Source organism: Aquila chrysaetos, chromosome 4 (assembly GCF_900496995.4).
Source record: "Aquila chrysaetos chrysaetos chromosome 4, bAquChr1.4, whole genome shotgun sequence".
Classification (NCBI taxonomy): Eukaryota; Metazoa; Chordata; class Aves; order Accipitriformes; family Accipitridae; genus Aquila; species Aquila chrysaetos.
The window spans coordinates 68,684,315-68,697,802 of record NC_044007.1 but is presented as its reverse complement, the minus strand read 5'-3'; the positions used below and the strand labels follow the sequence as shown (position 1 = coordinate 68,697,802).

The 13,488-nt window shown below is 44.7% G+C and overlaps 1 protein-coding gene across 6 annotated transcripts in view; it reads right to left on the bottom strand.

The window, feature by feature from the left end:
• The window catches only part of ANKS6 (ankyrin repeat and sterile alpha motif domain containing 6), a 46,822-nt gene extending 33,756 nt beyond the window's left edge, over positions 1-13,066 (bottom strand). For 2 of the 6 annotated variants that reach the window (XR_003922987.1, XR_003922988.2), the window contains exons 1-3: positions 12,443-13,065; positions 7,567-8,066; positions 3,370-3,414 (exon numbers count right to left, since the gene is read on the bottom strand). Coding sequence is in view for 3 of the 6 variants with exons in the window: in XM_030011438.1 (XP_029867298.1) it covers positions 3,370-3,414; positions 7,567-8,066; positions 12,443-12,804 (907 nt within the window). In the remaining 3 variants the exon portion in view is untranslated. Of the gene's footprint in view, positions 1-3,369; positions 3,415-7,566; positions 8,067-12,442 lie in introns of all 6 variants that reach the window. The other 4 variants (XR_003922986.1, XM_030011438.1, XM_030011437.1 and 1 more) reach the window with 4 other exon arrangements.
• Positions 13,067-13,488: the final 422 nt, after the last annotated feature.

The window sequence follows — 13,488 nt, the reverse complement described above, 5'->3', positions numbered from 1 at the left end:
CTGTTTTCCCTCATTTTCCCTACCTGTACACTTACAGTACAATCCCATTACAAGAAAAATTTTCTGAAATGAACAACAAAGCTATAAAGGCTGTATAAACTGCAGTGCATTCCACATACAAAGACACAAGTAGGGAATATTTCTATTAAATTGTCATAAGATGATGTCATGCAAGGAAAACCGATGATGCTAAGACACCATGATTTGTCCTTCAGCAGGGTGAAGATCCCTGTTCCATTTCCATAGGCTGAAATCCCAGAAAGCAACAATTTTATAATCAAAGAGAGTGGGTAAAAAGGCAGTCTGAAAGGTGGTAGAGGCCATCCCTTGCCTTAAGCAGGTACAACAATGCCATATCTCATACTGACACATAACTCCTCTTACAAAGGTGGTTCACTGATTCCAAACCCCTCCATCAATAAAATTCAACAACCTCTCAAGGAATTAATCTATTCCAGTGCTCAACTTTTTTATATTCAGAAAGTTGTTTTTTTTAATTCTGCCTCCAATATTTAAACTAAATCTCCAGTGCAAAAATTCCCTACTCCTTGGTCAAGAGTAACGTGTTATTCCTGCCATCTTTCTAGTTCTTTAAAAGTGAACCTAATGTTCAAGCTTCCACGTAAAGAGGCTGGTAGTAACCGAGTTCTTGTCTAGATTATGAAAAGCAGTATAAAATATGCTACTGAACATATTTTAACCAGGTTGTGCGTTTTTTTCTAAATCTTAATAAAAGTAGGAGCAAGCACTTTTTAAAAACATATGAGGTAGTCAGGATTATCTTAAGCAGAGAGCTTAAGCTCACCCACCTCCCTTACTTTTTTTAATGACATATGGCAGGCAAAAGCAGGGAGGAAGTTAAGAGGAAAAAAAGATCTCTGTGACCGAATATGTACCACCATAGGAACAGAGGCAAGAAGCAGCAAATCATCAACTGCCATGCAAATGGAAAAATTCTCACCTTTAAAAAAACCTTCAGATGGTAAACTGCTTCGTGACATGGGCTGCCTTCAACTCAATCACAGGCACGAACATTTTCCTTGGAAAGCCAGTCAGAATCCCAGACAAACCCTGCAGGCACTTAAATGCATGCACTGAAACTAACACCCACCCATGCCACTCGGCTAATTTCTTGGAACAGGAAAGACACAAAAGCACAGAACTACTTTTTTTTATGTCCCAGTTTAGGAGAAGACAGTAGGTGACTTTTTGAACACAGACCCGCATCACAGACTTTGTTAAACAGAAACCGTGGAACCTACAGTGACTCCAGAATTGACTTTGAACTCTAGCCTGGACACTTCTTAACTTAGTGAGCTTTTTTTTTTTTTTTTTTTTTTTTTTTTTTTTTTAACAGTGCTGCCATCCATAGCCAAGTATTTCAGAAAAAAAACCAAAAGGAGTATGCTGACCAGTATTGATTTGGCTCCCCGCCCTAAGACTCCTTCCAGCCCAGCACTAACGTTTTTCAATCTCAAACTAAAAGTCACAGGGGTACAATAAAGGCAGCTGAACTCTCTAAAATCTAACAGACCTGAGGCTTTTCCAAGAAGAGGTTTTGGTAGCTTACATGTGAAGAGTTGACATTTAAAGAGAAAGATTAAATGGCTACCTGTCACCTCCTCCTTCTCCACTATTACGTCTGCCCATTTCCAGTTCTGGTAGCCTGAAAAGCCATAAACTTCCTGAGAGGGTGACTTACAATGGTTAATTGAAAAGCAACTGTTAAACTGTTGTACCAAACCCAGGATGAGATCTGAAAGCTAAGGCCAGGCTTCACCATTTAAAAAACACTTCTAACTTTTCAATAGGAATGCAGCAACAATAAAACTTGGAAGATAACTGTTGATTTAAAGATGCATTGCTGAAATCCATTTGGACAGATATTCAGAAAAAATGGCATTTTCCTTCACAAAAATCACTCACAAATAATAATAATAATAAAAGATCTAAAAATCCGTAAGAAACCCTGAAAGTTGCTAACTCAGAGCTCTCTTCAGGTTGCAGCTCCCCATCGAAAGCAAGAAGGTAAACCATACCAAAGGCTTCGTGATTACGTTACAGTCAGGAGCGGGTACATGGACAAAAAAGCTGGAATGAGAGCTAGTAGTGCTCAACTCTAAAGCTGACTTGTTCTGTATCCACATATCACAATCAGGAGGGGTAAAGCCGGCTTTCAGTATGCTATGATCAGATTTTCTATACCACAGACGTAGAAAGCACAGTGCCAGTAAGGATTATTAGGTCCACTGCACACGCAAGGCTGTATTACCAGTGTTTCCTCACTGTCTGGGGCATCTTGGTCCCAAGTAAGGGCAGGCTGACTGGAGAAGAGACCCATCTTAGGTCTCATGGGACACCTCTCATGACTTCACTGCACATAAGATTTAATCTCACATGGGAATGACATCTTCCAATACTTGAAGAAAAACATTAAACAGATCTATTAGTAACTTTTCTTTACTACTGAGTGACTGGGTTTTTTTCTGACTGTCTATAAACCTAGAACTGCTGGCAATAGGCTAAATGTGCTATCAAATAGCTGAAAACATTTAAATGGCAAAATACCAACTGCAAGAGCAGGAATGAGGTAAGGTTCAAATACTGAATCTCTCTAACCTGTCAAAGAGATTGCAAACAGCACAGAGTATTCTGACCTGCGACGTTATCGGGAACCTCAGCAGAAAGTTAACAGTCTTGTTTCCCATGCCAAAGCTGTCGGATAGCAAGCCTCAGGCCAAACCCTTCATCTCAGCACTTTTTCCTATGCTGGAAGATCCAGGAAAATAGGTAAGCAGAAAGTAGCTTGCCATCCACCAGGCGTGCAACCTATCAGTGCCTGGATCAAATTTAAATCAACAGGATAGCACTGGCTCTTTCCATGGAACGGTTTTACCAGTTGTGTGCTCGTGAAAGTCACTCTTGCTCATGAGAGAACAGGCAAGATGTGAGACACTTATTCTTTTCTCAAAGCAACTTTAATGAGCAATTACAACACTCGTACGGAGTAGAGGCCAGCATGTTTTTTACACCAATTAGCACTTTTGTTTTCATACTTCAAGTTTACGAGAAAGGAAAAAAAAATATTCATATTAAAGGTAGCATGGTCTTGGAGTAACTGGAACTATCTCATACCATTTTGGCATGAAAGCCACAACCAGGAGTTCATAAAGATTTTCTCATACTGGAAAGTGAAGAAAAACAAATATAAACTACAGAAATAAATGTATTTTTAAGATGAAAAGAAAAATAAGGAAAAAACCAGTCGCATGTGAAAACAGAACATGTCTCGGTTTCCCAAGTTAGCAAACAAAGATGGTCTGAAGTTACAAGAGCCAGACATGGTGGAAGAATCCTGTCAGTACTTACCCAATTTCAAAGCATGAAAGACATCAGGTTGCCTCTTTTCTGTATCTGGAAGAAATATAAATATTTCTATTAGCAATCATTAAAAAAAGCAAAAATTTCTAGTAAAATGTTTATAGCAAAAACTATTAAAAATTTTACGTAAAGGTACTATAAAACATGTGTTTAGACATACATTTAATAAGAAGAAAGAAAGCACTCATAACCTTTTTACTCCCTTTGGGAAGAATGACTCACCTGTATGGTTCTCTGTGCAAAGCTAAAGCTACAAACTATACTAAAGCACCAGTACAGGCTTTTGCCTTTCAATTTCCATTCTCCATCAGGAAATTGTATTTGGAAACTTCTGTGTTTCCTGCCTGGAAGACTAAAATATCAATTATAAGAACCACAGCATGGTTCTGTGGTCTGGTGTAATCCTCTGTACAACAGCAAACACTCAAATAGTACAGGATTATTTTGAAAGGTGACTCAAAAGGAGTTTTACAAGCTATCCCATTTTTATTTCCTCTTGAGTATTGCCAGGTTAATTTGTGAAGGTCACAAAAATAATAGCGATGATTTAAGTACACAGCTTGCTATTTGTGCATTAATAGATACCCTTCAGCTTCTAGATCACCATTGCCATAATAAGAACTGTAATTATTACAAATTTTAATATTTTGAGTGAAGGGTCATTCCTTCAACATGCCTTCAAAGTGTTTTGATACTGCTGACACTATGTATGATGAGGAAAAAATAGTGACATATTTTGCACCTTCCACTGAAGTCAGAAAAATTTATCCTCCTCCATCTTCCAAAGCATTACTGACACTACAGAATCAATGGGGTAAAAAGATTTTAAGGAAAACAATGAGTCATTGAGAGATTTCCTGAGCCCAATTCTACCATTTTTATGGTAATACGGAAAAGGTTAATGTTCATAGCTTGACTCCAAAGGAAGTAATTTGAAAATGCTGAACAAAAGCAATTGCTGGGAAGCCCAAAAATACATGATAAACTCTTATTTTAAGACTGGGAGAGTGGTGGGTCCTACATTTTCTCCTGGTTCGGAAACTGCTTTTATAGAAAGAACTGTGTATGAGCTCACCATTGGAAAACAGATTTCAAAAGACTAGTTTAGGAAAGGACCAGACTCTGTACTTGGCATGCAAAAAGCCTGGAAGAGAGGCAACCTCAGGGACAGGAGACCACAAAGAGATGCCAGAAGTAAGGACTGCCGTCTGGGTAAGCCGAAGCAAGGACAGGGACAGAACACAGGCAACATGCAGGCCACTTCAGGTAGTTCTGAATTTGCTACTGAAAACAGCCTTGAGAAGTGAGTTGCTTTCTTTTGAGAGGCAATTCGCCCTATGTATGGCAATAGATCAGAATACAAGCTCCTTTTCTGCTGCCTTCTGTATGAAAGAAAGGATGTTGTTTCTTCCCAGGATATACAAGACAGTGCTAGGAGGAGACTGAAGCTGTGGTTAAAAACCAATGCAGAAATCTGTATGGAAGCTTAACATTTTCACCCCCCTCTCTGCCCTTAGTAATTAGTTACTACCCTTCTGCTGATGGGAACTCCCCCTCAGCAGAGGTGACAGAAACACTCGTGCTTTAAAGCAAGTCCACTCTCCTAGCTTAAACAGACTTCTTCAATACTTTAAGTCATATGACTACAGAAGACTTTCAAGACTCATGAGGACAACTCTGCCTGGACATACGTTCTGTATGTGCAGATGTACGGGCAAGGTATAAAGCGCTGCACTAGTGAATCCCACAGATGTCTGATTCTCTGTGTACTGTAACCAACTGATGTCTACTCCTAAGAGACTGGTCATGAGCAAATGTCTACAATCAGCCAGTTCTGTCTGGTAGCGCGGCTGTATGAAAGCCCTAGCTCCAACTTAACCTATGAGTCAACATCTGACTAAGTTAACACCTTCTCTGAAGCAGAAACAAATGTCAGATTTTTGTCCTTGCTTCTTAAAGTACAAGGGAAGCTTGACCTGCAGAAATGACACTAAATGTAAATAAAAATTAACAATTTTGGGGACTGCAGACATGTCCACATGGCAGTGTAATACAGACATAATTAGGTAAGATTTAAATAAGCCTATTTGGGTATCACAAGTGGCACAGAGCTTAAAGTGGACTATCCTACCCTACAGGCTTTCTGCCACTATGGCTGGTAGCACCTGGAAAAAGCTATTTCTAGGGCTAGCCACGTCCTTAGCTTTCATAGCAAGTACTCCAAAGCCGAAAAATCCAGATGCAGCTCTTCCAAACCCTCTTGCTGAGCACCATCCAGCACTGGCGTGCATCATAAAGCACAAACACCTTGACAAGTGTCCCCAAACAACCACATACAGAGTGAGGTCTCAATCTTTAAAATGACTTACTGACATTCAAAAGTCCAACACAATGTCCAAACCAAACTGTCTGATTTCAGGAACAGATTTAATGCGTTTCTGTTAGCATAAACAAACTTCTGGAGAAGGAAAGAGCAGCAAATCCACAGCACTTTAACAAAACTAACATAAGACATTCATATTATTTTACAGAACCAGCTAGAAAGAAAAGCTAATTTGGAAAGATATCAGGGAGAGATATCCACAGTAAGTAAAAAATTTTTAAAAACTAAATTCATTAACAAACTGACAGATGACAGCAAGTAGGTTTTAACCTTTATCTTCAATAAAAGCAAAAATCCTAGGAAATCACATACAAAAAAACCTGTCAACAGAATACAAATTTGCTTCGTAATTAAAAAAAAAAAAAAAACAACTTGGAAAATTACTGGTAAAGACACATAATATACTTTTCTGTCCTTTCAGTTGAGTATATGGTACTGGATACACTGGTTAATACTGAAGGAAAAACATTTTAGTCTAAGTTTGCTCACAGCTTCCCAAGCCTTCAGATCCCCTAGTACAAGACACTAGCTCTCTCTACAAAATCCTGGATTTCTTATATCCTTCCACGCCCATGGCTAAAGCTACATGACCACCGCACATTCTTTAATTACACGGTCACAAAATGTTTCTTTATCAGTTCTCGTCTCATTCAGCACACATGACGAATGCAGTAGTGGGCAAAATGAAAAAAACATAAAAGCAGCATTTCTTAACTTCATTTTAATTGAGATTTGCATTGAAATAATGTTATTTTAATCTAGTTTTGAACACACACGAGCAGTGTGTGTGCGCACACGAGCAGGCATATTCACGTCTGAAGGGAGGAGGTTGCTTATAAATTTTATGAGGTCCTGAAGTTAATTCAGTACTCCCTTCTCCTTCAAGGAACAGAAAAGTAGGGGACATGCCAACTTGTTATTCATCCACATTAATAATTGGTTTTCTTAGAATACACAGCCCACTACCGAAGGACATTGAGGAGGTTTCATACATTCAGACAGTGGTAGAAGAAACTGTTAGGTTAACCTCATCTGGTTTTCTGCATGTCACAGGCCTTGTATGCAACACCCAGTGAAGACAATTTGATGATGAGTTTTAGAAAGGCATTTAACCTTGATTGCAACTGTTATGAGATTGCACACCTCTACTAAGTCTCTCCAGCTCTAAGCTTCACTGCAAAACATAGTGTCTTATTTCCCATTTAAATTCTTCTAACTTTAAACTCACAGGTTTTTTTCTTTGGCTGCCATATAAAAAGGCCCTCCAGTATTGAACTTCCTGTCCTTAACGTGGACACTTTATTAATCACACCTCTTAACCACCTCCTCATGCAACTAGACAGATTGAACTTCTTCAGTCTCTCCTTACAAGGCAGGTTTTCCAGATTTTAAATCTTTTAGGTTTTCTTTGAGTCTGCAATATCCGCTCTTTGATATCCTATTCTGTTTTTTATGTTCCTTCTTCAGTGCCATTTCAAGTAGCCCTTTGTAATTTTCTTCCTAAATGAGCACCTGGATCGTGTGTTTTAAAAGCAAAAAATATTTAAAATATTAAAACATTTCAAAATGTTTCACATGACTTATCACAGGACAGGAATCTCATCATGCTAACGCAGAGGTAATCTGCTGAAGTTGGGCATTCCTGCCTCACCTGAGGTAGGTGTACCTACTCCAACATTTTCAAAAGAGTCTAGGTACAAATTATAAAGAACATCATGCACATACGAAATAACCCCTTCAATTTGTACATACGCATCAAAACTTCAAGAACGCAAAACAAAAAAAAAAATAACACTCCATACCTGCCTGGGGTCTGATCGTTGTGAGAGATTCCAGGTAGTCCTTCATGTCTTTGTGTTTGAAGCCAACAGAGATTTCAAAAGGTGTTTTATGTAGCACATTCAGGTGATCGGGATTGGCACCCTTCTCCATGAGCTGCTGTGCCAAGCTCACCTTTCCACTAACAGCTGCCAGCATTAAAGGACTCCAGCCCATAGTCTTCACAGTGTAATTACAATCAGCTCCCCAGTCTAATAACAGATGTACCACTGCCTCATGTCCATGCTGAGCAGCTGCCATTAGTGGAGTGATATCAGGAAGGTCGTCTCTGCTGCTGTTGAGCACACTTGTGCTAAAATGGTCATAATTGTCTACAAAAGCTCCTGATTCCAGCAACAATTTCACCATGCTGACGTGGCCGCCTCTGGAGGCCATTGTGAGGACACTGGCTCCTAATTTATTCTGTGCATTGAGATCAGCACCATTCTCCAGCAAGATGTGAGCCACACTTAGATGTCCGAACCTTGAGAAAAAGAGATAAGGAGGAGAATTAACACCTTGGATGGCAGAAGCTTCTCAAAGAAAACCGACATACTCTGATGTGGCGGGTTGACCCTGGCTGGATGCCAGGTGGCCACCAAAGCTGTTCTATCACTCCCCCCACCTCAGCTGGACAGGGGAGAGAAAATATAACAAAGGGATCATGGGTCGAGATAAGGACAGGAGAGATCACTCACCAATTACCATCACGGGCAAAACAGACTCAGCTTGGGGAAAATTAACTCAATTTATTAGCAATCAACCAGAGTAGGGTAATGAGAAATAAAACCAAATCTCAAAACACCTTCCCTCCACCCCTCCCTTCTTCCCAGGCACAACTTCACTCCCAGATTCTCTACCTAGCCCCCTCCCCCAGCGGCGCAGGGGGATGGGGAATGGGGTTTACGGTCAGTTCATCACACGTTATCTCTGCCGCTTCATCCTCCTCAGGGGGAGGACTCATCACACTCTTCCCCTGCTCCAGCATGGGGTCCCTCCCACGGCAGACAGTCCTCCACAAACTTCTCCAACATGGGTCCTTCCCACAGGCTGCAGTTCTTCACAAACTGCTCCAGCATGGGTCCCTTCCACAGCATGCAGTCCTTCAGGAGCACACTGCTCCAGCGTGGGTCCCCTACGGGGTCACAAGTCCTGCCAGAAAACCCGCTCCAGCATGGGCTCCTCTCTCCACAGATCTGCAGGTCCTGCCAGGAGCCTGCTCCAGCATGGGCTTCCTATGGGGTCACCCACCTGCTCCAGCGTGGGGTCCTCCCCAGGCTGCAGGTGGAGATCTGCTCCACCGTGGAGCTCCCTGGGCTGCAGGGAGACAGCCTGCCTCACCATGGTCTTCCCCACGGGCTGCAGGGGAATCTCTGCTCCAGCACCTGGAGCACCTCCTCCCCCTCCTTCTTCACTGACCTTGGTGTCTGCAGGGCTGTTTCTCTTCCATGTTATCACTTCTCTCTCCGGCTGCCGTTTCTGTGTGTCCCAGCACCTTTTTTTCCTTCTTAAATATGTCATCACAGAGGTGCTACCACTATCGCTGATGGGCTCGGCCTTGGCCGGCGGCGGGTCCATCTTAGAGCCAGCTGATATTGGCTCTGTCGGACACAGGGGAAGCTTCCAGCAGCTTCTCACAGAAGCCACCTCTGTAACCCCCCCCGCTACCAAAACCTTGCCACACAAAGCCAAGACATCTGAACACAGAACACTTTGTTACTAAATTGGCCTATTGACTAATACACTATGTGGGATCATGCACACATCACTGAATGTGACAGCGATCACCTTACTGGAGGGCAGCAATCAACAGCTGAGGACTGTAAACTAAACCATTCCATATGTACCAGTGACGACGCTCATAAACCAGGCACCTCTTTAAGAGGATGTTCTGGTCAAAGCAGCAACGTTAGCCTCATTTTCAGCTGCATGACATCAACATGTACCTTCCATAAACCAGAGAGTCACCTTCATCCTCTTATTTCCAGGCCTGTATCACATTCAAGAATCACATCCAGTTTGTTTGCAGAGATCTTAATTAAGTAACCTCATTACTATTGAGCAAGTAGAGTAAAAACTGTGAAGAGTCAATGCTTAACACCCCCCCCCCCCCCCCCCGAAAAAAAACCCAAAAAACCCACCCAAAACCTTTTTATGAACTGGATAGACAATCTTTTGTATTTGCATAATCTCTGGCTTTCCAGTTGTGAATGATCAATCAACCCCGAACCCCCACAATGGAAGAAGGCTCAGGGAAGACAGGCATGTGCCCATGAAGCTCAGAGAAGAACACAGCCAGTGGCCACAGCTGTTGTAAAGTAAGCTAAACTTCTCTCAACACAAAGGGGACCAGAGGGTGGCCTTTGTTTTAGAGAAATGGCTCTATCAGCAGAGCAGGACAACTAGCTGTGTGAATGGTCTTCCCTAAAACAATCAATAGAAAGTACTATCCTCCTGACTCAGCCAGACGAGCATGGGGGAAGCTCAGCCCAACACAGAGCACCAAAACTGAGAAACCAATGAGAAACAAATTTTGAAGAGAGCAAGGGGCTTGAGCTGGCTCCCAGCCACGTATTCCTCCCAGGCAACTGGGGCCACCCAGCATCGTGACAGCGAGCATACAGGGACCGGTAATGGGCATGCTGCTAGTCTTGTGGTTCAATTGTGCGTTGCAGCTGCTACGTTAGGCTTGTGTTATGATTTCAGGAGATTGCTGTATCACTAAGCTAAATTAGAATCCTGTGTAACATCAAATATCTTCCAATAAGGAAACTTGGTATTAAAGCATTAAACCCTCCTTGGGTGGAACATCTAAAAGAACTTTGTCAGACTATTGAACTCTGACACCAGTTTCACCAGTAACCCAGCTTTGATACCACTTGACTATCAGAGGCTCTGGTAGTTTGTCAGTAAGCAAAGGACAATCATGCAAGCCGTACACCCAACCAGCTAGCTAACAGTGAGAAAAAGGAAACCCTTTGCCGTTCCTCCGCTGAGTAATCCCACAGTTTAATAAACACAATACATTGACAAGACGTGTACTCTGTGCTCGTTGCAGGTATCACGCATTACTATATGCTTGTTCAGCGTTTAACACAATCAAACTTTGATCCTGAAAGCAGCCTTTGTACACTGCAGTAAAGCAAGTGTTAGTTGAGGAAATCCCGAAGAATGCTACTAACCACCAACAGCAGATACGAGACCAAAACTCCCTATGTTCCCTTCAGAAAGTACATAATTGCAGAAGGAAGCCTCCAAGGCCTGTCTAGTCCCTAGGTCTATCCTGGTAGCCTTCACCGTGTCACTTCAGTAGGGACCGCAAACCCTGTACACATGATTAATTTTATGCATATATGCTATCCCCTGTCCAATTTCAACAGACTAACCACAGCCAGAAAATTAAACATGTACATAGTTCGAACCTACGTTTGTACAAACACTGCTTCCTTTTTGGTTATCCATTAAAAAGAAAAAAAAGAAAAATGTTCTTCCACTTTATGCTTTCTCCACAGGTTTCAAAGATATCTACAGTACTTTTCAAATGGCAACAAGTCATTTCTTTAAAACAGTGAGAGGGTTATAGTGATTTGAGTTTACTGTTTTTAGAGAATGAGCGTACGGTTTTCATTAAGGGGAAAAAAAACCTAAAAATGTTTCTGCAACTTTTTTCCTTTTTTTTTTTTTTAACCTTCCTAAAATGAAAAAAATTGTTGAACCTTGTCTTCCTTGTTCTTGCTGGGAAACCAGCTGTGTGACTCATTCTTTGGGAACTTTCTATGGGCTTTAATTGAAAAGAGAAATGTTGACTTTGAAACAGACTCTTTTCTTCCAAGCATTTTTAATCTGTTATGAAACAAAAAATAAAAAACCCAAACCAAAAACATTTCTCAATTAAGCACTCCATTACTATGGGAAAGCACTAGCCTCCAACCTTGCAAAACGCATCCGTAAACCCACGGGGTACCTGTATACGTCAAGATAAGCACCAGCACTAGCAACACGGGGACCTCCCACAACCCAGCAGCGGGTTACACGAAGCATGGAATCATCAAAGCAGAAAACAATTCAGTTTTGTCATTAAAACCCTCAGCAATGATTTTCCACATCCTCCAGCGAGCCACTTAGGAAAAAAAAAAAGGAAAAGGCAAGTGAAACGAATTATTTCTGTTTGCCTCGGTATGTTTTATGTCAGAGGTGAGTTTTCAACAGGTAGGTAGACGCAGACACACCAAAAAAAAAAAAGTGACAGAACACGAAATAAGCGTGTGCACGTATCTTATTTCCACAGAAGGAAAGAGCAGAGCAGCGTTTTCGTGCTCAGGTTACCTCTCGACTGCGATTCCGCGCCGGCTTTACCCAAGAAATAGCACGCACGGCTTCAATCACCGCATCCTTAACACGAAAAGGGAAAACCTAACTCCCCGGTGTAACACTTAGCCAAATTTAAACCCGACAGCCCCTCCTCACCCACCGCCGGGGACGCTAACAGGTGACCACCGGCATCCCGCTCCCCGGGATAACCGGGGACGAGCGGCCGCGGCCTACAACATGGCGCCTCCCCGCTCGCTCTCTCTTTCTCTCACACACACACACACACACACGCTGACCCGCCTGGAACAGCCCCGGCGCTCCCGGGCGCCCTCCCCCGGCCCGGGGAGCGGGATTTTGAGGGCGAAGCGGCCGAGCGCCGGCGGCAGCCCCGGGGCGGGGAAGGGAGGGCCGCCGAGGCTGCGCCTCGGCGGCCCCCCCTTCCCCGCCCCGGGGCTGCCGCCGGCGCTCGGCCGCTTGACTAGGCCGGTGCCCCGCGGCGAAGCGGGATGGCGGCCGGAGTCTGCCCTCTCTCCCCGATCCCTCCCCTACCTGGCCGCCTGCATGAGGGGGCTCCATCCGTAGTGGTTCGTGCTCTGTACCGAAGCTCCCTTCCGCAGCAGGAACCGCACCAGCTGCTCGTGTCCCCCCGCCGCGGCGAACTGCAGCCCCGTGTTGCCGGCCTCGTCGGTGCAATCCACGGCTACGGCGGCGGCGGCGGTAGCCGGCGGGGAGGACGCTTCGCCGCGGGGATCCGCCGCCGCCTCCTCGGTACCGCAGGAGGAGGGAACCGCCGGGTCGGCCGCGGTGCCGCCGCCGGGCAGCCCCAAAAGGCGCCGGGCGGTTTCGCAGTCGCCCTGCTCGCAGGCGCGGAGGAAGAGCTGGACCTGGGGGGGTACCCCGCACTCCCCCATGGGCAGAACCGGCGAGTTACCCGAGCGGCTCGGCCGCCCGCCACCGCCGGGAAGGCGGCGGGGAGGAGGAGGGGACTCGGCTGGCGGGAGGAGGCCGGCCGAGGGCGGCCGCAGCGCTCCGGCCGCTCTCTCGCACGGCGGGGAGGGGCAGCCGGGCCGGGCCGCGCTCCTTCGGAGCCGGCGAGGGGCTTCCCGACCCCGGGCCTCGGAGCCGGGCCGCTCCGTCCTGCCCTGGCCCAGCCGTTGACCGGGTCACCGCGGCTCCTGCCGCTTTCCCCAGGTGTTTTCCATCCTCCGCTCGCACCTGGGCCGCAGCCGTTTTGCACACCCCGTTCCTACTGCCGTTACCGAGTCCCTTACAAAGAAAGGTCTCCTCCGCCTTACGGGTTTTTCGGCCTGGGGTCATCGCAGCAAGCCTTCGCTGTGGGGCTTATTCGCTCTCACCCGACAGAACAACCCCTTTCTCCTGATTCTTAACACGACTTCTACAGCCAGGCACGGTCCCTCTCTGTCAGCCCCGCTCCGCTTACGGGATGCTTCAGCCTTTACTTGCACCTTCCTACTTCGTTTTCCCTTCAGCTCAAAACCAGTCTTGTCTTTCACTGAAGTACGGGATTCACAGTCGAGCCATTCCCCAAAGAAACAAATTTCCCACCCTCTGATAGCACCAATCCGTCAGGCTTT